This window comes from Helianthus annuus, chromosome 11 (genome assembly GCF_002127325.2).
Source record: "Helianthus annuus cultivar XRQ/B chromosome 11, HanXRQr2.0-SUNRISE, whole genome shotgun sequence".
NCBI classification, from domain to species: domain Eukaryota; kingdom Viridiplantae; phylum Streptophyta; class Magnoliopsida; order Asterales; family Asteraceae; genus Helianthus; species Helianthus annuus.
The window spans coordinates 83,460,963-83,484,250 of record NC_035443.2 but is presented as its reverse complement, the minus strand read 5'-3'; the positions used below and the strand labels follow the sequence as shown (position 1 = coordinate 83,484,250).

The 23,288-nt window shown below is 38.2% G+C and overlaps 1 protein-coding gene across 1 annotated transcript; it reads right to left on the bottom strand.

The window, feature by feature from the left end:
- Positions 1-318: 318 nt before the first annotated feature.
- On the bottom strand, positions 319-2,093 carry LOC110909361 (dof zinc finger protein DOF2.4). The gene is made up of 2 exons (XM_022154390.2): positions 1,770-2,093; positions 319-1,530 (listed from the first exon to the last, which is right to left on the bottom strand). The coding sequence occupies exons 1-2, from the start codon at positions 1,821-1,823 to the stop codon at positions 574-576; spliced, it is 1,011 nt and encodes a 336-aa protein (XP_022010082.1). The 5' UTR covers positions 1,824-2,093; the 3' UTR covers positions 319-573.
- Positions 2,094-23,288: the final 21,195 nt, after the last annotated feature.

The following is a 23,288-nucleotide window of genomic DNA, read 5'->3' as shown; positions in this document are numbered from 1 at the left end:
TGTTTGAAAACGGTCGGGAAAAGGCGCTAAATGCACACAAGTGATTTATTTGCTATAATTCGGCTGGAATTGAGTATGAACTTCTTTACATTCTTTAAGCCTGTTATGATTTGAATATAAATTTCACAAGATTTTGTTGTATGCAACTGTTATCGAACTTGTGATACTGTACATTCTATAAGCTATAACCATTGTTGAACTCATAGTCTCATAAATATCATAAGATATAAGCCACATAAAAAGACTATTGGTAGCATATAATTCATAATTAGCAAAGTAGCACACACTTAAACATAAGTTATAGAAACATTCAACATAGAAGTACAAGTCACTCTCAAATACAAATGAAATCAACAATCATGTAACATTGTAGAAGTAAACTTAACATGCAAGCAAACCTACCATTAGTTATATTCCTGGATCATGTCACATTCTTTCTAGCTACTTGTGTTTTAAATGATCCAAGATTCAGTTCAATACTTCCCTTATATGGCTGCTACACGCAACTTTGAACTGAATTATACTCAAAATGCGTCGTTAGATCAAAGAACACACCGCTAGTGCCCAACCAGATTATATGAAATGTGTAGTTGGAGTGATAGAAGAAGTACTACTAACACCCGAAAATTGGGTCCAAGCATTTCCCACCCATGGTTGTTGATTAGTAGTTTCCGAAACACCAAGAAACTGCCTTGATAAATTTAAACCGCGGTTGTCTTCCATCTTCACTGGAGGATCTATTTGAGTGTTATCATCTCTTCCTACCATTGATGATGATGGTGCTTCAGATACACCTTCACTTTGATAGTGAAATAGATTCGGGTTACTAGGTACCTCAAAACCAGCCAAGTAAGGCAATTTCCAATTTTCAGCACCTCCAACTGATAACATATTATTGAAATTATTCCCATTTGAGCTCCCACTTCCTAGTTGAAAACTACCCATTTCATTTTGAAGCTGAAAGCCAGCAAGATTTGAGCTAATATTGCCACCAACACCTCCATATTGACCTAAAGAGGTCATGAATGGCAATTGAAGAGAGGGAGGATGATGGAGTTGAGTACTAGTCATTGTTTCTGTACTACACCTTGATGGACTATCACCTACAGATTTAGGCCTTGTTTGGGTTGGAGATTTTGATCTTCTGTTTTTATTACTCCTTTTGTTTTTCCGACAACCTCCCCCCACCGGAACGTTTCTTAGAGCACCACCGCGAGTCCAATAACGCCTACATGACTTGCAAAAGTGTCGTGGTTGCGTGAGGCTATAGTTGTTGAAATAGCAGAACTTAGTGTTGGTTGATTCACAACGTGGACAATTTAACCCTGGCTCTGGCATAGGTAGATTGAGCATCCTTGCTCGGTCTACCATAGATCCTGGTCTGGTGGAACCTTCTCCACCAGCACCAGCACCAGCACCCCCTCCACTAGGATGTGATGGGGGTGGTGGTTGTACCGGTGGTGGAGGGAGATTAGGGTTTTCACCACCAGCACCACCGACACTCGCTTGTTGGTGACTTGATTGTTGCAACTATAACAAAACATAAAAATTAATTAAGAGAAGCTCACAAGAGTCACTATATGTACAAAGTATATTCATTCAACGAGAATATGTATGAATAAGTATATATCATTCAAAGAGAATATGTATGAATAAGTATATATCATCTTTCAGTGACATATACTTTTCCCTTTTCATTTGAATGAAGTATTAATACAAAGATTCACAAAAAGGATCATGCACCAAAGGAAGAAGGTTAAAGATCATACCTGAAGATGCCAATTGTGGTGATCAAGATAGGATGGAACAGATGAGAACGCCATGTTCTAACTAAATTGATCTCTCTTTTTCTCTTTTAGAAAGCTTTTAAGGGTTTCAACTCGATAATATATGCGAGTTGGGAATCAAAGACAAGATAATAATATACAGAAAGGGTAGATTAGAGAGAGAGGAGGAAATATGATGATGATAAAAAGAAAAAGAAGATGATGACGATGACGGCGATGATGGGAAGGCAAGATAAGGGAGATGAGGCTTTTGTAATTATGCTCATTTGTATTGTGAATTTATTTTGTAATTTGCATTCCTCTTTTTGTTTTCATTATAATAATTAGGGTTCTTGAAGTGAGTGGACGAAGTTTCTTAGCCTTTAAGCTTTCATATAGTGTTACTGTACTTCATCTTAGTGCTTGGGTAAAAAAGAGAACACTGACCACTCCATTGATATACATACACACATAATATGTATGTATATGTGCATGCATGAAAGTGAGAGAAAGAAACAGCGAAACACTGGACATTTCCATCAACGCTGAGTAAAGAAAAGTGCTTTACAATCTTAAAGATTAATCATTAAAAGACTATTTGGCATAGGGTTGTGTTGTTTGTTATACAGGCTAATTAATCAGAAGTGCGAAATATATGAAAATCGAGTACAAGTGTAGTTAAGTCGTTTGACACATTATATATGCATGCAATTTGTAAACTCATAAATCAACATTGAGTGATTTGATTTTTTTTTTTTAATTTTAAGATTTAGTTTCACTTCTTATGATATATATATACACACACGAACGCATATTTTTTAGAAAAAAAGCCATTTAGTTTTTTCTAGTTTGATTTTTCTGTAATAACTTTATTTGTTAATTTTTTTAAAGAACGAATTTGATGCAACACGCGGCCGCACATACTAGTATAGCATATATGAGAAATCTATGCAGAAATAAATTGTTAGGATAGGATAGTATAGCAAATATGAGAAATCTATGCAGAATTAAATTGTTAAGATGAAATTTCGTTATTCAGTTATATAAAATATGAACACCGATGAAAATAAAACTTGAATTTGTTTTTTTTCTCTCCGTAATAATTTTTTATTCTTTGATGATGTTCATCCTATTTGAAATGCTACTTTAGAATGTTATTAAAAATTATTTCAAAACATATTAAAGTGTGACTAGAAATGCCAGTACCCAATCCCTACTGAAAATACATAACTTCTATATAAACAAAAATAAAATACAATAAAATAAAATAATAATAGATTTTGGTTTTCTTCCCAGGGCCAATGAATAACATGAGAATTTAGTTACAAGTTTAATGTGAAAATGCATGACCATATAACAATATGATGGAATATTGCAATTTCCTCTAAGATATGCATTTATTGTTCTAAAAGACTCTAGTTTTAATTATATTTATTACAATAAAATGGGTGTTGCAACATATATTAGTATTTAATTAGGCTAGAACTCTTTAACAGAAGTACCCTTTAGTTTCTACCCTTTAACAAACTTCCACTATTTTCAGCAAAACATTCTCTCTTTTCCTTTTTCCTTTTCCTTTCTTTCTTGATTACAACACAACCCCTTTTTTTCTCATTGATTGCAGGGTCAAAGACCAACACTGCACACAATTATTGATATCAATCTTTGTTTCTATATATCCTCAATTCATTAGTAACAATACATATCTTATAAGTTGCACATGATAGTACTTGAATATGATTGGATTTAGCGAAAACTTCAAAAGCTGATCAATTTCCCCAAGATCAACTCAGTTGTTAAATTCTTTACACACATCATGTTCTGCGACAAGTATCACAGTTCGTCACCAATGGGGTCCATTTTCAGCGACAGACATCTAACGGATACGTCAGTCCCTGAAAACCCTCTGACGTGTAGTGGTGAGCTAGCCTAATACAACTAAATTGTGCTGAGCACAAGTCGAATCGGGCAACTAGCTAGATTATCTAAAACCCATTTTGATATGTTGAAGGAAGTAAAGGCTGAAAATAGACAATGATCTTTAAATAACGTTAGTGAGATTATAAGCGTTAAAGAGAAAACTTGGAGACATTTTCATGGAATCAAATGGGTCACATTTCAAAATATGTGTATGAATCATTCTACTTTAGTTGAAGAATCAAATCATCTGTCCGTAAATTTGATTACAAGGAATAACTTCTTTGTGAAGATTGAGGAAAAGGTCTTTAGAGTCCTAAAGTCCTCAATTGTTTACTAGTCTTTAATTCAAGCATAAGAATATATAAAAAGCTAAAGGTTTATTCTCCTTTTCAGATTTTAATTAAATCATTAAAATCATATACATATTTATCAAGTGACAAATTCGTAACGATAAGTGTATTTTGTTCAACAAAAATCTAGAAAGCGGTGAATATGCCCTGGTGCATATGCGTTGATCGAATAATATTCGGTGAGATCTCTAGGCACCAAACTTACGCATGATAGTTCGCGTGGAGACTTATTTTGTCTTCTCCTTTGTATGTTGAAGATTCAATAGAAAGTAATTCTGCTTTACCAAAGTAATGGGCTATTTCGTGAAGCTTATGGAATCTCAAGGTGACTTTAAAAACCAAAAGACTCATAAAGATTGTGCAATGACATCATTTAGAACCTAATTGATGTTACATATAGAGAACGACAGTTTAGCGCTTAGCCTACCTCCTTAAGCACTTGTGTTAACAAAAGTTTTTGTATGAGTTTGATCAATTCTTTAATTTTTCATTCTTATTCTTTTTAAACCATCTTTTAACTCATTTAGGTGTTTTTTAGCTTATTTAAGAGTATATGAGCGGTGTTTATTGTGGACGAACTGATAGATAAATGTTTGTCAGAATAAGAAGTTAACTTTTATCATTTTACCTGTGTTCCTTAACTTGGTTACAATTTATTATTATTTGAGTGAATTTCAAGTTTTGTCCTTTATTTATATATCAAATTTCAGGCGGTGTTTTTTATGTTTAAAATTGAAGAGTTTTGTACTTAATGTTTTCTAGTGCTACACGTTATGCCCTTTAGCTCTAACTCAGTTAATATTTTCTGTTAAATCAAGTAGCATAAGGGTATTTTAGTCTTTTTACTCATTTACTAAAAATAATTTAATAAATAAAACAAATTTAAACTAAAATTTTAATTACATTTATACAATATACACCCCTCTTTCTCTCCACCTCTATCTCTCTCCGTCTCATCATTTCTCCACCACCACCATCAACCATCTTTGCCCCCACCTGTCACCACCAACCACCACTGCCCCCACCAACCCGATCCATTAATCACACCACCATTTCACATTCATCAACACCCACTTCAGTTCTCCTTAACCCCACCGGCCACCATGAATCCAACGGTTTAAAAAAACCCACCATAAAAACCCACACAAGTCACCTCACTATAAAAAAAACCACAATAGTCCACGCGCTCGCCATCAGTTCCATTTTATGTCTAATTGGGATAAATCTGTCACACCCTTACTTTTGCGGAAGCTTATGATGTGTGACTTGTTAAATATCATTGCATTCAATTATAATAAACAACTATATGATCAAAACGATGTTCATCCATTCATAAAGTTTAAAATATTACAAACACTAGTCGTTTAAGTTTCAAACAACACAACTTCTGAATTCAGTTACAAACCAACAAAAGTGGATGACATCTAAACTTGTTATTCATATCCCAAAACAAGACAAGCGCCCAAGATCCAACTTGCCTCCTGAAATACATGTAATTTTGAAAACATCAACAAAAGTTGAGCGAGTTCATGCGTTTTGTTTGAGTACTGATAAACTTGTAAACATTTGTGAGACTCCTTTGAAAACATGTATGAAAAGCGTATATGAACAGATCAAATTAATGTTTTGCAAGGACATTAATGTATGTGAAGACATAGGGAGTACTCAAGATGAGTAGACTTTTGTCTTTGTCGAATCTCCTCGACTGTGTCGAATTCCCTCGACTGTGTCAAATCACCTTGATTGTATCAAATTCCCTTGATCGTATCAAATCACCTTGACTATGTCAAATCCCTCCTTGACCGTTGTCGAATCACCTCGACCGGGACACTAAAGCACTCTAAGTGGTCACACAAGAACCATGAGTGGGGCTCGGTCGTACCCGTTAGATCTAACCTTTGTCCATGTTTGTTTCTTATGAGAGTTATCGGCATTTCAATTTCCGTCTATGCTCACATGATCTAATAGTTCATTTCATAGCCAAATCATACCATTTAAATATTCGTAACATGTATTCCACCCCCGAGAGTTATAAATCCAAAAACAGTAAAAGAAAAGGGGGGACATGAACTCACTAGTTTGCGTCCAGCTGTCTCGTATATTCAAAGGTCCTCCTACGAGTCGTACAACTACCTACACAAGTGCCATGTTCTATTAGACGTTTAGGTCGTGTAACGACTCTTTGTATTAGTTGTTCATTAAGACTTGTTTTGGAATCTTGGTATATTTTGAGTTACACCAGTGATGTATATTATAATATTCCAAATTGTATAATTATTAGTTAAAATATTAGTATTTTAACTTAAATTATATTCATCCATTTATTTGGAATATTGTCAAAATAATCTATATTTTGCCTTAGTTCATTGTGCAATTCTTTTCGTGAGTATTTCCCATGTATGGGTATAATTATCCTTGTGTATTTTGCCAAGTATTTGTGGTGTATTCCGGTGCATATTCGTACGTACGAGGATACGTATTTTCTTGTATTCATTAAGTATTCTTATACTAAATTTATGTATTAAATTTTCCGGAATAATATTTCTAATAAAATTCACCAATATATATTCTTAAAATATATAAATATTTTAAGAAACTTGTTTAGAAAATTATTTATATTTCTTCCTTGACAAAAATATTTATATTTTCATATAAATCTCAAAAATAACATATTTTCAAGATTAACTTAGAGAATATTTATAAATCCTTTTTTCACCCCAAAAATAATATATTCTAAATTTGTTAAGAAATTATATATTTTCTCCAAAATATCATATTTTCTAATTGTTCAAGAAAACATATATTCTTCCTTACTTAAAAATAATATATTTTTTTCTTGTTAAAAATATGATATATTTTTGTAATGTTTATAAAAATCATATTTTTGTTTTCTTGGTTTCCAAAATACCGTTTACCAAAATATACTTATGACCTTAATTCCGGAATATTTATGTAAGTTATATTCCTTGTTCGGTTTGTCCAATCTCTGGGTATACATTATATATTTATTTCTTGGAATTTTGGTAATATTTTTGTATTGTAATTTTTGGTATTTTGGTAAGTTATATTATTTCAAGTCCTAAAATAATATAACTAATACACATAATATACAAGTAATCACACACATGCTGACATCTAAATATATATTTTCCTAAATACATATTTAGTCACTTTTATTGTCAAAAACCAACCTCCAATATTTGTAATTTTTGTAATAAAAATTATGGCAAATTTTATATGAAAAACCATGGTTAAAATACACTTGTAAACACTTGTTTAAAAATATTTTTCTAAGTGTTTAATTTCTAGAAAAATTTTGCCATAGTTTCCCCTTAAAAATGGAGGTTTCCATGCTTTCAAAGCATATCATTTTTTCTAAAAATCATCACAAATCATCAACAAATCAAACAATACTTACCAGGTGCCAAAATCATGCATTTTACACTACTTCATGAACTTGAAATTTTGTAAAAATTTGTAGTAACTTAGTATGGTGTTTAGTAAGCTTAGTTACCCTTTAAAGTGTGGTTATTTGTTTAAAAACATCATTCTTGAAGATTTTAGATTTTCACAACTTGTAAGGTGATTTTTCTAAAAATAATTCTCTTGTATTTTTCTTGTTACAATCATGTTTCTAGTCTTGATTTAACCCCAAAAATTAGATTAGTTTCCTTAGAAATCATGGCATTGTAAATCTTGTAAATAAACTTGGTTTCTTGAGAAAATTATTTTTGAAATCATCCATTTACAAGACTTTTAACATGTATCAATCATCATCATACTCTAAAACAACTTCATTTTCAAGTTCATGATTCACATAAAGGATGATCATATTATGATTTCTTCAAGATCCATCCTTATACTTGCTAGATCATGTGTTTAATCATCATCTAGCAAGGTTATTATGATAATCAACATCATAAACATAAGAAATCCACAAACAAGTTTCATACATACACTTAATCAACTTAGATTTTATGTTATTTAGCTTTATGTTAGTGATCATCTTCATTTTTCTTTGTGATGCTTGAGTTTAACCATTTACATAACACTTTATCCGTTATGATTAGAAGTAAAAACAAGATCAAGAAGCTTACTACTAGCTCTAATGGCTAGGGAAGTGGCACAAGAATGATGGAGATGATTATGGAAGAAAATGAGTGGTTAAAGGCTTCACAAAGAGGTCCTTTAAGTTTCTACACTTCAAGCTTCCTTAGATAAGCTTCTTACACCTCTAAATAACCTTGGATTGGTTGTATGAAGCTTGAAAAAGGTAGATGGGGGTGTGTGTGTGTTTGAGCTGTGAACTAGAGGAGGAAGAAGAAGAGAAGAAATGTTGTTGAAGTGTAGAAATGAAAGTGAGGTTAAGTCTTGTGGTTTATAAGAAATTCCTCCAGCATGCATTACACATAGGTCTTAATGTTTCTAAAGTATTATACATATCTAATAAACAATTCAACAAAAATCATGGTGTGGGCCCACCATGTTGGCCGTGAACTAGATTGGGGGGGGGGGTACTAGTTGGTTTTCAATGGTAGTTAGTTATTATAGTTAGGATCTAAGTGTCTTAGTTAGGTATTTAATGTGTTCATATGTTTCGAGATGTAATAGGTTGTATAGTGCTCATAACTAGCTTTGTAACACTAAAATAATGTATCTAGTGAAAATTTGATGTTTCGGGTAGTGTCCGGTCGTTCGGTTGGTTACCGGTTCGTTAAAGTGTTGAATAGCTCAGTTTAGTGTGCTTTATGTTGTATTTTATGACAGTTTCGATTCCCGACATTTAGGAAAGTATTCTGGACCATTAAACCTCCTTTCTGCATTATATTTAGTTGTTAAAATGCTGAAAATTGCTGAATTTGTTTGTTTTCTGCAGAATTCTGCAGTTTTAGTGTGCTTCTGGCACTTTCCGACACCTAAGTTATCACTAGGAAGGCAGTTTTGTAACCCCTACTTTCCTACACACTATTCTAGTGTAACACTTGGTTCCGGGGCTTATTCTTTGTCTTAATATTATGTCTGTCTGAGTACTGAACTCCCAACAGTACTTCTAGTTTGTCTGATAACTGTGCTAACTTTGTTCTGTGCATTAAGTGAACCACACTATGCTGCATGTAATAAAGATAAACAGTCTTGCAACATGAAATGCCTTTGCATGTATATAACAGAAATCAGGAAATTCATTCGTCTTGTTAATTCAATCATGCACAGTCATTAAAGCACAGATTACTGTTTATTATTGTACGGAATTCATGGAAAAGTGCCAGTTGTCACATTCTCCCCCCGTAAAAAGAATTTCGTCCCGAATTTCAAGCTGTGTTATCGGTTGCAGGGGAGTTATGAAATAGATATGAATACTTAGATTTGATTTGGCCTTCATGTTCCCAAATAAATAAATTCTGGGCCATGATGTGAATTCCAACGAACTTTAACAAATTTAAAATGACTTCTCCGTGTTTTGTGGACTTCCAGTCCGTAATCTTAAAAGGTTCTTTAGTAAATTGGAGTTTGTCGTTGATGTGAATCTTGTTTGTGGGAATAACGACTGTTTCTTGAGTCAGACTCTTCTAAAGACTAGACACGTGAAACGTGTCATGATCACTGCTAAGTTCTTCTGGAAGTTTCAGCGTGTAAGCAATGGTTCTGATCCTTTCCAGGATCTCGAAAAGTCTAATATACTATGGATTCATCCTCCACGCTTTCCAAATCATACCACGTCTTTCCAAGGCGAGATTTTCAATATAACCATATCTCCAAACACAAATTCCAACGGTTTCCACCACTTGTCGTCGTAGCTTCTCTATATACCACATGCTTGACTTGATACAATCATGTATCTGAGCGATCCTGTCTGTAGTTTTCTGAACCAACTCGGGCCAATAAATCGTTTATCTCCGGTCTCCGCCCAACACAAAGGGGACCGATTCTTACGTTCATATAAAGCTTCATACGAGGCGGCCTAAACGGCGGTTTGATAAATATTATTGTAGGAAAACTCCACTAAGGGCAAGTGAGCATTCCAACTTTTCATCAAGGTTCATCACACAAGTACGTAGCATGTCTTCCAAAGTCTGTATCGTCCGATCACTCGGACCATCCGTGTGAGGGTGAGAGGCAGTACTAAGGTTCAACCGTGACCCCAAACGCCTTCTGAAACGCCTGCCATATCCTTGGCACAAGACGACCATCTCGGTCAGACAAGATAGAAATAGGCACTCCATAATGTGCCACGATCTTTCTAAGATAAATCTCTTCTAATTTCCTTGTGCCGTCTTCCTCACTGATCGGTAGGAAGTGTGCAGACTTGGTGAGTTGATCAATAATCTCCCAAATCATAACATGCCCTCCTTGGGTTCTCGGTAGCCTTGTAATGAAATCCGTTGAGATTCGCTCCCACTTCCATATGGGAATCTCAGGCTGTTGCAGCAGCCCTGATGGTTTTTGTGACAACTCGAGTTTCTGACTTTCACTTTCGCATTAGATGCGCGTTGACTTTGACTGTTTAGTTGTTTGGATTGTGGACTTGAAATTGTACGCGTTGTGTTTTAATGAAACGTATTGTCGTTTTGCCTATATGTGATTACTTGCTGTGGTAGAATATAATATTAGAATTATTATTAAAACGCTTAGTCTAGATCACGAAACATGACTTACAGATCGAAGGATCACGAAAGATAACCTTCGATTCGAAGGATCAACTTTCGGTTCGAAGGATCACGAAACATATCCTTCGACCAAGGACTCTATCCTTCGAGCAAAGATAGGATCCTTCGACATCTTTCGGCCCAGTCTTTCTAATGGGCTTGGCCCATTCCTGTAATACGTTTATATACGTGAATGCATGTAAACCGATAGTTACTTCCAAAAACCCTAGTTCCCTTGTGTGTGTGTGACGGCATAGCAGACCCATTCCCTGTTCGAAGGATTTCATTCCGTCATCCAGATTTTCGGTTAGTGTTTATATTGATTTGTGATTATGAGTTTTTGATTTATCGAGTATGAATGTGTGAATCGGACATGAGCTTATTAGATGTAGCCGGCCGAACATGTTTGATTGATCAGCCGGACATATAATCAGATTTGCTTAATCGGCCGGATTGTTTGTACGATGTTAATCTGTTTAATCGATCATGTATGTGATGTATCCGAACGGTTCAGTTAGTATGATTGGTTGTCTATACTTGAGGTTTTGATGTTGTTCTAATAGAATTTGCATGATAGTGGATTGGGGCCGGTTCGATTATGTTGTTATGTTAAATTGGATGATCATATCTAAGTGTAATGATCATGTGAATCGACAAGAATGTTGTTAGGGTTTATAAGGGTCCTTGATAAAATACCATGTATAGTCGATAATTGGGTTAATTGATTTGTGGGTTGGTGTTAATTGGAAACTGCTATGTGATTGTAACCGAATACTGGAATTTGTGTTAATTGATAATCACGGATAAACTTGGAAACCTTGAGTAAATGTAACCGATATTTACCGAAAGATACTTGCTAGTCGAAACATAGTTGTTGAGACCGAAAGATACTTGTCCTTCGAGCCATAGTAGTGTTGACCGAAGGATAGCATTGACCGAAACATAATTAGGTTGACCGAAAGATGACAGTTGGTCGAAAGATGACATTAGGTTCGAAACATAACATTCGGTCCGAATGATAACTGTGATAACTGTTTGTCGAAAGATCACTAATGTGTCGAAAGATAACAGTTGGATCGAAAGATATTAGGGGTTATAAACATACTTTGAATGATGGAATGTATGCTTGATTTATTTGGCATGCCATGCTTGGTGATGAATGTTAACATTTGTATTCGTGTACACTAGTTGATGATTAAATGCGAAATGATACGTGTTGTGCCGATATGCAAACTGACTGTTATGTGATACATGATTGATGCATGATGTTGGCTATCAAGCACTATGTGACATTAGATTGCATGCGTATCATTGCGAACATGAACTGATTTGTTATACGTGCATACAATAGGACGTGATTAATTACTTGTGAGTGCATAACCTAGCATACCGAGCAAACCAAGGTGAGTTCACACTCCTACTAAGGCATGGGATTCCCGGGTCGTGGGAATGGGTTAAAGGTTTCAATTGACTTATAACGTACAAACGCTTTTCCTAGACTATCACCTATCATGGTCCTCGGATGTCAGGACGGTTCCGTAGGTTGGGATAACACCTACGTGGTTCCGTAGGTTGTATAACACCTACGTGGTCATATGCCATTACTGCCTCGGATGTCAGGCACGCACGTAAAACCTACGTGTACGCATTACTTACTTCTATCCTCGGTACAAAGGATACGTACGTGAAACCCACGTACACCTCATACGCGCTACTGTTCTCGGACGAAGAACAGGGATAATACGAATAGTCTAGTGGTCACATAACATGGGAAGCCCCCACCTGTATAACTTACTATTGGCCCTGTAGAGCCACCCGTTACTTACTGTTACGCATTTACTTACTGTGAACTCGCTCAACTAGTTTGTTGATCATTCTGTTACATGCCTTGCAGATCGTTAGGTACTTGGAGCTTGCACTGGAGAAGCGGGTCGTTGTGGGCAAGGATCGTGGTTTCTACGTTGAACTATTATGACATTTAAAACTATTAACTATTGTTGGTTTATTTACTATGCTTCCGCTACACTTTGAAACTATGGTTATGTTTTGAACACCTATCGTATTGAATGGATGGTTTACATTTATTTTACTTAATATTAATTACATGTTCAATATGATTGGTGGCTTGATCCTGGTCAGTCACGCTCCCAAGCGGTGATACTCCGCGTGTGGATTTTGGGGGTGTGACAGATTGGTATCAGAGCCATTGGTTATAGAGAACTTGGTTTTAATATGGAAAAACGTTTTTATTAAAACCAGACTATAACCAGAACAGTGCTCTCAACGATCCACAACGACGCTTCGCTCCACGTGCAAGACTCAACTTCCTAGGTAATAAGGTTCATGTTTATTGCCTACATGCTAGAATTTGCATAGAACTTTGCTCGTAGTATGCTTACATTACCTTGCTCACAACTTGTCATTGCATGAGAATACTTATGTGCTTACACTCTTCTGTCATCGCACTATTCGCGAACCTTTCTCACTTATGTTGCCTTTGATGTGAAGATCAATGGCCGCACGAATTAACATGACTCAAGCCCAGCTAGAGGCTCTCGTTGCTGCGGCAGTTGCAGCCGCCCAAGCAGGTAGTATACCCTGCAGTATAGACACTAGGCTCTTTAGATCCTACATTAATTCTCGTACTTAACTTTGCCCTATTCGTACACAATAGGTCAACCCGCTCAGCAACAACCTGGGTGCACCTTCAAGAATTTCATGGATTGTCGTCCTAGCTCGTTCAGTGGCACGGAGGGAGCAGTTGGACTCCTCCACTGGTTTGAAAAGCTCGAGTCGGTTTTCGAAATGTGTGAATGCCCTGAGGCTCGCAGGGTGAAGTTCGCCACTGGCACACTTGAAGGGATTGCGCTCACTTGGTGGAACACACAAGTGCAGATCTTAGGGTTGGCAGCTGCTAACGCCACACCCTGGAATGATTTCAAAGAACTGATCAAGAGGGAATACTGCACTAGAGAAGACATTCACAAGTTGGAGGACGAGTTGTATAACTTGAAAATGGTTGGTTCGGAAATCGAAGCTTACACCAAGAGATCAAATGAGTTGGCTGTGTTATGTCCAACTATGGTGGACCCTCCATACAAGCGTATTGAGTTGTATCTCAAAGGTTTGGCACCAGAAATACAGAGCCACGTTACCTCGGCTAACCTCAACAACATCCAGGAAATCCAGCGTCTCGCTCATCGCATCACCGATCAGGCAGTGGAACAGAATAAACTGCCTAAGCGTGCCAGTGCTACTGCTACCGCTACTGCTTCTACTACACTTGCTACTCCCAGTGAAAGTAAGAGAAAATGGGATGGGGATTCTAGCAAGGGGTCAGCTTCAGTACAGTCACAAGCTCAGCAACGAAAGACAGACAGTTACCAGAGTCCCAGTCAGCACTCCTCAGGCAGCCACAGACAGGGAGGGTATCGAGGAAACCTTCCAAAGTGTAACACCTGCAACAAACATCACAGTGGCCAGTGTAATAAGGTTCGTTGTCAAAGATGCCTCAAGATGGGTCATGAGGCCAAAGATTGTAGAAGCGCTCGACCTGCGAACCAGAACCAGCAGCAGCTACCAGCACAGCAGAATCAGCAACAGGGCAACAAGGGGTGTTATAATTGTGGTGCTGAAGGTCACATCAAGAGACACTGCCCTCAGCTAAACAGGAACCAGAACAACAACAACAATCAGGGCAACGGGAACAATAACAACAATAACGGGGGAAACAACAACAACAATGGCAACGAAGCTCGGGGTCGTGCTTTTGTGCTAGGTCGGGGTGACGCAGTGAATGATCCCAATGTGGTTATGGGTAAGTTTCTTCTCGACGATATTTATGTTACTGTCTTATTTGATTCGGGTGCTGATACAAGCTATATGTCATTGAAAATGAGTAAACTATTAAAACGTACACCAACACCCCTAGACACCAAACACGTCGTAGAACTAGCCAATGGTAAAAGTGTAGAAGCCGCACAGGTAGTCAAGGGTTGTAGTATTGTTCTAGCGGGTCAGACTTTCTCGATTGATCTCATACCCATAGTTTTGGGTAGTTTCGACGTCGTCATCGGTATGGATTGGTTATCCCAACATCACGCGGAGATCTTATGCAAAGAAAAAGTTATTCGTATTCCTCGCTCCAGTCAAGAACCTCTCGAAGTACAAGGTGACAAGAGTGGTGCTGTGGTTGGCATCATCTCTTACTTAAAGGCGCAGAAATGTTTACGAAAGGGACATACTGCCATTCTGGCACTTGTCACTGACGCATCAGCAAAGGAAAAGAAGCTGGAGGATATACCAGTTGTGCGTCATTTTCCTCAAGTGTTTCCTGAAGATTTACCTGGTTTACCTCCTCATCGTCTAGTCGAGTTTCAGATTGAGTTAGCTCCTGGAGCAGCACCAATAGCCCGCGCACCGTATTGTTTAGCTCCAACCGAACTGGAAGAACTGTCGAAGCAGCTACAAGAGCTCTTGGAAAAGGGCTTTATTCGTCCAAGCTCTTCGCCTTGGGGAGCTCCAGTGTTATTTGTGAAGAAGAAAGACGGTACGTTCAGAATGTGCATCGACTACCGCGAACTCAATAAGGTGACGGTGAAGAACCGTTATCCTCTTCCGCGCATAGATGACCTATTCGACCAGTTGCAAGGGTCGTGTTACTATTCCAAGATTGATTTAAGGTCAGGGTATCATCAGCTGAGAGTCCGGGATGAGGACGTCTCCAAAACCGCTTTCAGAACTCGCTACGGTCATTACGAGTTTCTTGTCATGCCATTCGGGCTTACGAACGCTCCTGCAGTCTTCATGGATCTTATGAACAGGGTGTGCAAACCTTATCTTGATAAGTTTGTTATCGTTTTCATCGACGACATTTTGATTTACTCCAAGAGTCAGGAGGAGCACGAGCAGCACTTACGTCTTATCTTGGAACTTCTTCGAAAAGAGCAATTGTACGCAAAGTTTTCAAAATGCGACTTCTGGCTTCGTGAAGTCCACTTCTTAGGCCATGTGGTAAACAAGGATGGGATTCATGTCGATCCATCCAAGGTTGATTCGATCAGAAACTGGCCAGCACCACGTACACCGACAGAAATACGCCAATTCTTGGGTTTGGCGGGTTACTACAGGCGATTTATTAAAGACTTCTCAAAGATCGCGCAACCACTTACTATGCTAACCCAGAAAGGTGTCGTTTACAGATGGGGTAATACGCAAGAGACCGCTTTTCAGTACTTAAAGGATAGGCTTTGCAGCGCACCTATTCTCTCATTGCCAGAGGGCACAGATGACTTCGTAGTATATTGTGATGCATCCATCCAGGGTCTTGGATGTGTGTTGATGCAACGTGATAAAGTGATAGCCTACGCTTCTCGGCAACTGAAGGTTCATGAACGGAACTACACGACGCACGATTTGGAGCTGGGAGCTGTTGTTTTCGCGCTTAAGATATGGCGACACTACCTGTACGGTACCAGGTGCACGATTTACACCGATCACAGGAGTCTCGAGCATATCCTTAAGCAGAAGGATTTGAACATGCGTCAACGACGATGGGTCGAATTACTTAACGATTATGAATGCGCCATCAAGTATCATCCAGGCAAAGCCAATGTTGTGGCTGACGCCCTTAGTCGAAAAGACACTCTACCTAAGCGCGTACGGGCGCTACAGCTTACTATTCAGTCCAGTCTTCCTGCACAGATACGAGCTGCTCAGTTAGAAGCACTGAAACCCGAAAACGTCAAAGCTGAAGCCTTACGCGGCTCAAGGCAACGCATGGAACAAAAGGAAGACGGCGCCTACTATGTAAAGCGTATTTGGGTCCCACTTTATGGCGGTCTACGCGAACTTGTAATGGATGAAGCTCACAAGTCTCGCTATTCGGTACATCCAAGGTCGGATAAAATGTACCACGACATCAGCACTACTTATTGGTGGCCTAGTATGAAGGCTCACATCGCTACGTACGTTGGAAAATGCTTAACCTGTGCGAGAGTCAAGGTTGAATATCAGAAACCAGCTGGTCTACTTCAGCAGCCTAAGATACCGCAATGGAAATGGGAAGAAATTTCCATGGATTTTGTTACAGGTCTACCTAGATCTCAGCGTGGGAACGATACAATATGGGTCATAGTTGATCGACTCACCAAATCTGCACACTTCCTGCCGATCAAGGAAACGGACAAGTTCTCCACTCTAGCAGACGTCTATCTTAAAGAAGTTGTTTCGAGGCACGGAGTGCCCACCTCTATTATTTCGGATCGCGATGCACGATTCACGTCAGAGCTATGGCAAGCAATGCATAAATCTTTCGGCTCACGTTTAGACATGAGCACAGCATATCATCCTCAGACGGATGGGCAGTCTGAGCGAACTATCCAAACTCTAGAAGACATGCTTCGAGCGTGTGTCATCGATTTCGGCAACGGCTGGGAAAAGCACCTCCCTTTAGTGGAGTTTTCATACAATAACAGCTATCATACCAGCATTCAAGCCGCTCCATTCGAGGCATTGTACGGACGTAAATGCCGGTCACCTCTCTGTTGGGCAGAGGTGGGGGATAGTCAAATTACGGGTCCAGAGATTGTAGTGGACGCCACAGAAAAGATTGCACAGATACGACAACGCATGGCGGCAGCACGCGACCGTCAGAAAACCTACGCGGACAAGCGTAGAAAGCCATTGGAATTTGAGGTCGGGGATCGGGTTTTATTGAAAGTTTCACCCTGGAAGGGTGTGGTTCGATTTGGTAAACGAGGCAAACTGAATCCGCGGTACGTCGGACCATTCGAAATCTTAGAAAAGATTGGCAAAGTAGCCTACAGATTAAACCTACCAGCTGAACTCGGTGCAGTTCACAATGTATTTCACGTGTCGAATCTGAAGAAATGCCTATCAGATGAGACCCTTATAGTTCCTTTTAAGGAACTCAATATCGACGAGCAGTTGCAGTTCGTCGAGGAACCAGTTGAAATCACGGACCGGGATGTTAAGGTCCTCAAACACAAGAGAATTCCTCTTGTTCGAGTTCGTTGGAACTCCCAACGTGGTCCAGAGTATACCTGGGAACGCGAAGACCAGATGAAAGAAAAGTACCCCCAGCTATTCGAAACCAATGCATCCACTTCTGAGGCTGAAGCTACTACTACTGAATTTCGGGACGAAATTCCAAATCAACGGGGGGATGATGTGACACCCCAGGAAAACCAGTGAACGATGTAACTTACCTAGCTTCCTCAGTGAGTGCGTACCAAATTTCGGGACGAAATTTCTTTTAAGTTGGGGATAATGTGACAACTCGAGTTTCTGACTTTCACTTTCGCATTAGATGCGCGTTGACTTTGACTGTTTAGTTGTTTGGATTGTGGACTTGAAATTGTACGCGTTGTGTTTTAATGAAACGTATTGTCGTTTTGCCTATATGTGATTACTTGCTGTGGTAGAATATAATATTAGAATTATTATTAAAACGCTTAGTCTAGATCACGAAACATGACTTACAGATCGAAGGATCACGAAAGATAACCTTCGATTCGAAGGATCAACTTTCGGTTCGAAGGATCACGAAACATATCCTTCGACCAAGGACTCTATCCTTCGAGCAAAGATAGGATCCTTCGACATCTTTCGGCCCAGTCTTTCTAATGGGCTTGGCCCATTCCTGTGATACGTTTATATACGTGAATGCATGTAAACCGATAGTTACTTCCAAAAACCCTAGTTCCCTTGTGTGTGTGTGACGGCATAGCAGACCCATTCCCTGTTCGAAGGATTTCATTCCGTCATCCAGATTTTCGGTTAGTGTTTATATTGATTTGTGATTATGAGTTTTTGATTTATCGAGTATGAATGTGTGAATCGGACATGAGCTTATTAGATGTAGCCGGCCGAACATGTTTGATTGATCAGCCGGACATATAATCAGATTTGCTTAATCGGCCGGATTGTTTGTACGATGTTAATCTGTTTAATCGATCATGTATGTGATGTATCCGAACGGTTCAGTTAGTATGATTGGTTGTCTATACTTGAGGTTTTGATGTTGTTCTAATAGAATTTGCATGATAGTGGATTGGGGCCGGTTCGATTATGTTGTTATGTTAAATTGGATGATCATATCTAAGTGTAATGATCATGTGAATCGACAAGAATGTTGTTAGGGTTTATAAGGGTCCTTGATAAAATACCATGTATAGTCGATAATTGGGTTAATTGATTTGTGGGTTGGTGTTAATTGGAAACTGCTATGTGATTGTAACCGAATACTGGAATTTGTGTTAATTGATAATCACGGATAAACTTGGAAACCTTGAGTAAATGTAACCGATATTTACCGAAAGATACTTGCTAGTCGAAACATAGTTGTTGAGACCGAAAGATACTTGTCCTTCGAGCCATAGTAGTGTTGACCGAAGGATAGCATTGACCGAAACATAATTAGGTTGACCGAAAGATGACAGTTGGTCGAAAGATGACATTAGGTTCGAAACATAACATTCGGTCCGAATGATAACTGTGATAACTGTTTGTCGAAAGATCACTAATGTGTCGAAAGATAACAGTTGGATCGAAAGATATTAGGGGTTATAAACATACTTTGAATGATGGAATGTATGCTTGATTTATCTGGCATGCCATGCTTGGTGATGAATGTTAACATTTGTATTCGTGTACACTAGTTGATGATTAAATGCGAAATGATACGTGTTGTGCCGATATGCAAACTGACTGTTATGTGATACATGATTGATGCATGATGTTGGCTATCAAGCACTATGTGACATTAGATTGCATGCGTATCATTGCGAACATGAACTGATTTGTTATACGTGCATACAATAGGACGTGATTAATTACTTGTGAGTGCATAACCTAGCATACCGAGCAAACCAAGGTGAGTTCACACTCCTACTAAGGCATGGGATTCCCGGGTCGTGGGAATGGGTTAAAGGTTTCAATTGACTTATAACGTACAAACGCTTTTCCTAGACTATCACCTATCATGGTCCTCGGATGTCAGGACGGTTCCGTAGGTTGGGATAACACCTACGTGGTTCCGTAGGTTGTATAACACCTACGTGGTCATATGCCATTACTGCCTCGGATGTCAGGCACGCACGTAAAACCTACGTGTACGCATTACTTACTTCTATCCTCGGTACAAAGGATACGTACGTGAAACCCACGTACACCTCATACGCGCTACTGTTCTCGGACGAAGAACAGGGATAATACGAATAGTCTAGTGGTCACATAACATGGGAAGCCCCCACCTGTATAACTTACTATTGGCCCTGTAGAGCCACCCGTTACTTACTGTTACGCATTTACTTACTGTGAACTCGCTCAACTAGTTTGTTGATCATTCTGTTACATGCCTTGCAGATCGTTAGGTACTTGGAGCTTGCACTGGAGAAGCGGGTCGTTGTGGGCAAGGATCGTGGTTTCTACGTTGAACTATTATGACATTTAAAACTATTAACTATTGTTGGTTTATTTACTATGCTTCCGCTACACTTTGAAACTATGGTTATGTTTTGAACACCTATCGTATTGAATGGATGGTTTAAATTTATTTTACTTAATATTAATTACATGTTCAATATGATTGGTGGCTTGATCCTGGTCAGTCACGCTCCCAAGCGGTGATACTCCGCGTGTGGATTTTGGGGGTGTGACAGTTTTTGGTATTCTGTCTTAACTTCGGCACAAGTGAGACAGTTACCCACCTTACGTAGCTATATCAGCTTCCATCTTGGGCTCCCATACTAATCCTTCAAGTCTTGGTACATCTTTTCGGATCCAGGATGGATCGAGTACCTTGACCTATGAGCCTTGTCCCAAAATAAGCGTACGTAAATTGTCGCGAAATGAAACCCAAAGTCGTTTTGCACGAAATAGTAAACAGCTATTTCGTACGAAATCAGTTATTCATTTCACACGAAATGACTATTTCGTGTGAAACTGATTTCTTACCAACTGTTTCGTGCGAAATAGACTAGCCTATAAATACCTGTCTTGTGATCTCAGTTGTAACTTTCCGGTTTCAGTGCCGAACTGCTGCCGAAGTGTCAACTCGCTGTAAAACATTGTTATTTCAATCAAAAGACAGTTTAAAGTGAACTGCAAGCTGAATCACCTCAATACGTTTGTTTCCACCTCTCGTATTGAGCAAAAACTCTTCTGATCGACTCGTTTGGGTCAGAAAACGATCCTACAAGTGGTATCAGAGCTCAGGAGGAAGAGTTTTTACCATTTCAGCTGCAAAATCTGATTTCTACACTTTCTTTTCAAAATTAAACAACTTTTCACGGTCAAAATGACTTGAATTTCTCACATTATATGCGAAACTGTGATTTAACAAAGCCTTGAAAGAATTGGATCTAAAAAAAATCGGACTAAAACCTGATCAATTTGACAAAAACATGGCCGAGATGATGACATCAACAGCATTTCGCACGAATTGAGGATTTCATGTCGCACGAAATCACTCAGTTTCATTCATTTCGTTCAAACTAGCAAGTTCATTTCGCACGAAATAGCCTGTTTGATTCTCTTTTCGCACGAAAAGGCTATTTCGTTTGAAACTTCACATCAAAGTTTCATTTCGTACGAAACAACATTCTCATTTCGTACGAAATCAGTTATTTAGTACGAAATCAGTTCATTTCGCACAAAGTTGGTATTTCGTTTGATCATTTCGCACGAAATCATTCATTTCGTGTGAAAGTTTGTATTTCGTGTGAACTTATTTCGTTTGAAGAAGGTCATTTCGCATCAAAGTTCATTCCGCGTGAAAGCTATTTCGTTTGAAAGTCAAAGTTTGTGAAGTTTTTGATATCGAAACATGGAAGAGGAATTTTATAACACCTTTGCTACTCTGATTACTGTTGCTCAGAGCACTATGTTAGAATACGAAACGGAGACCATGCAAAAACCGCCAAAGCTCATGAATATTGAGGAGTATAAAGGATGGGAGGAGCGTTTTGAAAATTGGGTTCAAGCAAACTATTTGGATGCTTGGGAATGTGTTGAAACGAAATATAGTAGATCGTTAAATGATGATGAAGAGGATATTGCTATTAAAGACCTAAGTGTTGATGAGAAAAAGAAATACAAAAATGAAAAGATGATGATCAGTTTACTGCAACAAGCTGTTAAAGAAGATATCTTGGTTTTATTGCAACACAATGGAAGTGCATATTCAATTTGGAAGGCATTAAAATCTAAGTTTGTTGGAAGTCAAGAGATGATTAAGAACAAAAAATTGCTTTTGAAAAAGGAGTTTGATCTATTTCGTGGTTTAAAAACTGAAAATACCAAACAAATTATCGAAAGATATTGCAATTTAGTAATGAACATGAAGAGATTGAGCATCACAAAAGATAATGAAGAATTGATTGAAAAGTTGGCTGATGTGTTGCCACATGAGGTTTGGGGCACATACCTTATGATGTTAAGGAATAAGAAAGGGTTTAACACTCTAACATTGAGTAAATTTATTGAAAAACTTGAAGCTCAAGAAATGGAACAACGGAAGATCTCAAGAATGAAAGATTTTGATGGCGAACAAGATATTGGGCTTTATTACAAAGGAGGTCTCAGTGATAAGGTCAACATGTCACCAAAGATTTAAACTGCATTCAATGCTAAAAGTTCTTCTGGAGGGTCTTCTCATGGATCAAGTAGCAAAACGGGATTTTCTTCATATCCATCATTTGATACAAATTTTTCAACAACAAAGAAAGGCAAAGTTCTACAATGTAACATTGCGTTAGATCTTGAGAATGATCAGAATTTCTCGGGAGAGGTTGAGAAAAGTCACATGTCTTTGTTGGTGAATGTGTTACAATCATATGAAAGTTTAGTGGCAGGAAGGATCGGGAATCCAATGTTGACAAAAGAGGATTACGATCAAATTGATGCTGAGGAGATGGAGTTAATGGATATAAAGTGGTGTTTGGCGAGTGTGCTAAGAAGAGCTGAGAAATTCAAACAAATCACAGGAAGAGATGATTTCCGTGATGCTAATGTTTCTACTTTGGGTTTTGATAAATCTAAAGTTACTTGTTTTCGTTGCAGGGAAAAAGGGCATTTCAAGAGAGAGTGCACAAACCGCGAAGCAAGTGGAGCTCAAAATCCGTTCAACAACAATGATTATTATCGGAAAGCGATTTAGCAACAAGTTGCTCAACAATCACATCAACAACAAGAACCACAAACTGCACATGCTAAGAAGGCGATCGAAGAGTCATCAAAGAAAGCATATTTGATGAACAAATTGATAGATCAAGATGATGAAAAATTACCAGAAGGTTTTAGCTGGGATAATTATTGTCCGGATAAAGAGATTTTAAAAGCCAAAGCTTTTGTTGCACGAGTTGTTGAAGATAGTGATAATGATGATTATTATGCAAACAGAATGAAAGAGCATTTAAGAATGTTAGAGGAGAGTGACAATGATGATGGAAAAGTTCGGAAAAAAAAGAAGAAAGTTAAAAAACAAGTTAGCAGTGATGATGAAGAAGCTCGTGTGATAAAGAAAAAGGTAAAAGAAGTTCCATCTTTCAAAGTTGAAGCAGAAGCTGATGCACAAAAGAGTCCTG

Bases quoted from the DNA above. Each gene is read 5' to 3' on its own strand.
- LOC110909361 (XM_022154390.2), bottom strand. From the start codon at position 1,823: ATGGCGTTCTCATCTGTTCCATCCTATCTTGATCACCACAATTGGCAT. The intron at 1,531-1,769 runs GTATGATCTTTA...GTTTTGTTATAG, and splicing joins ACCACAATTGGCATCTTCAG to TTGCAACAATCAAGTCACCA.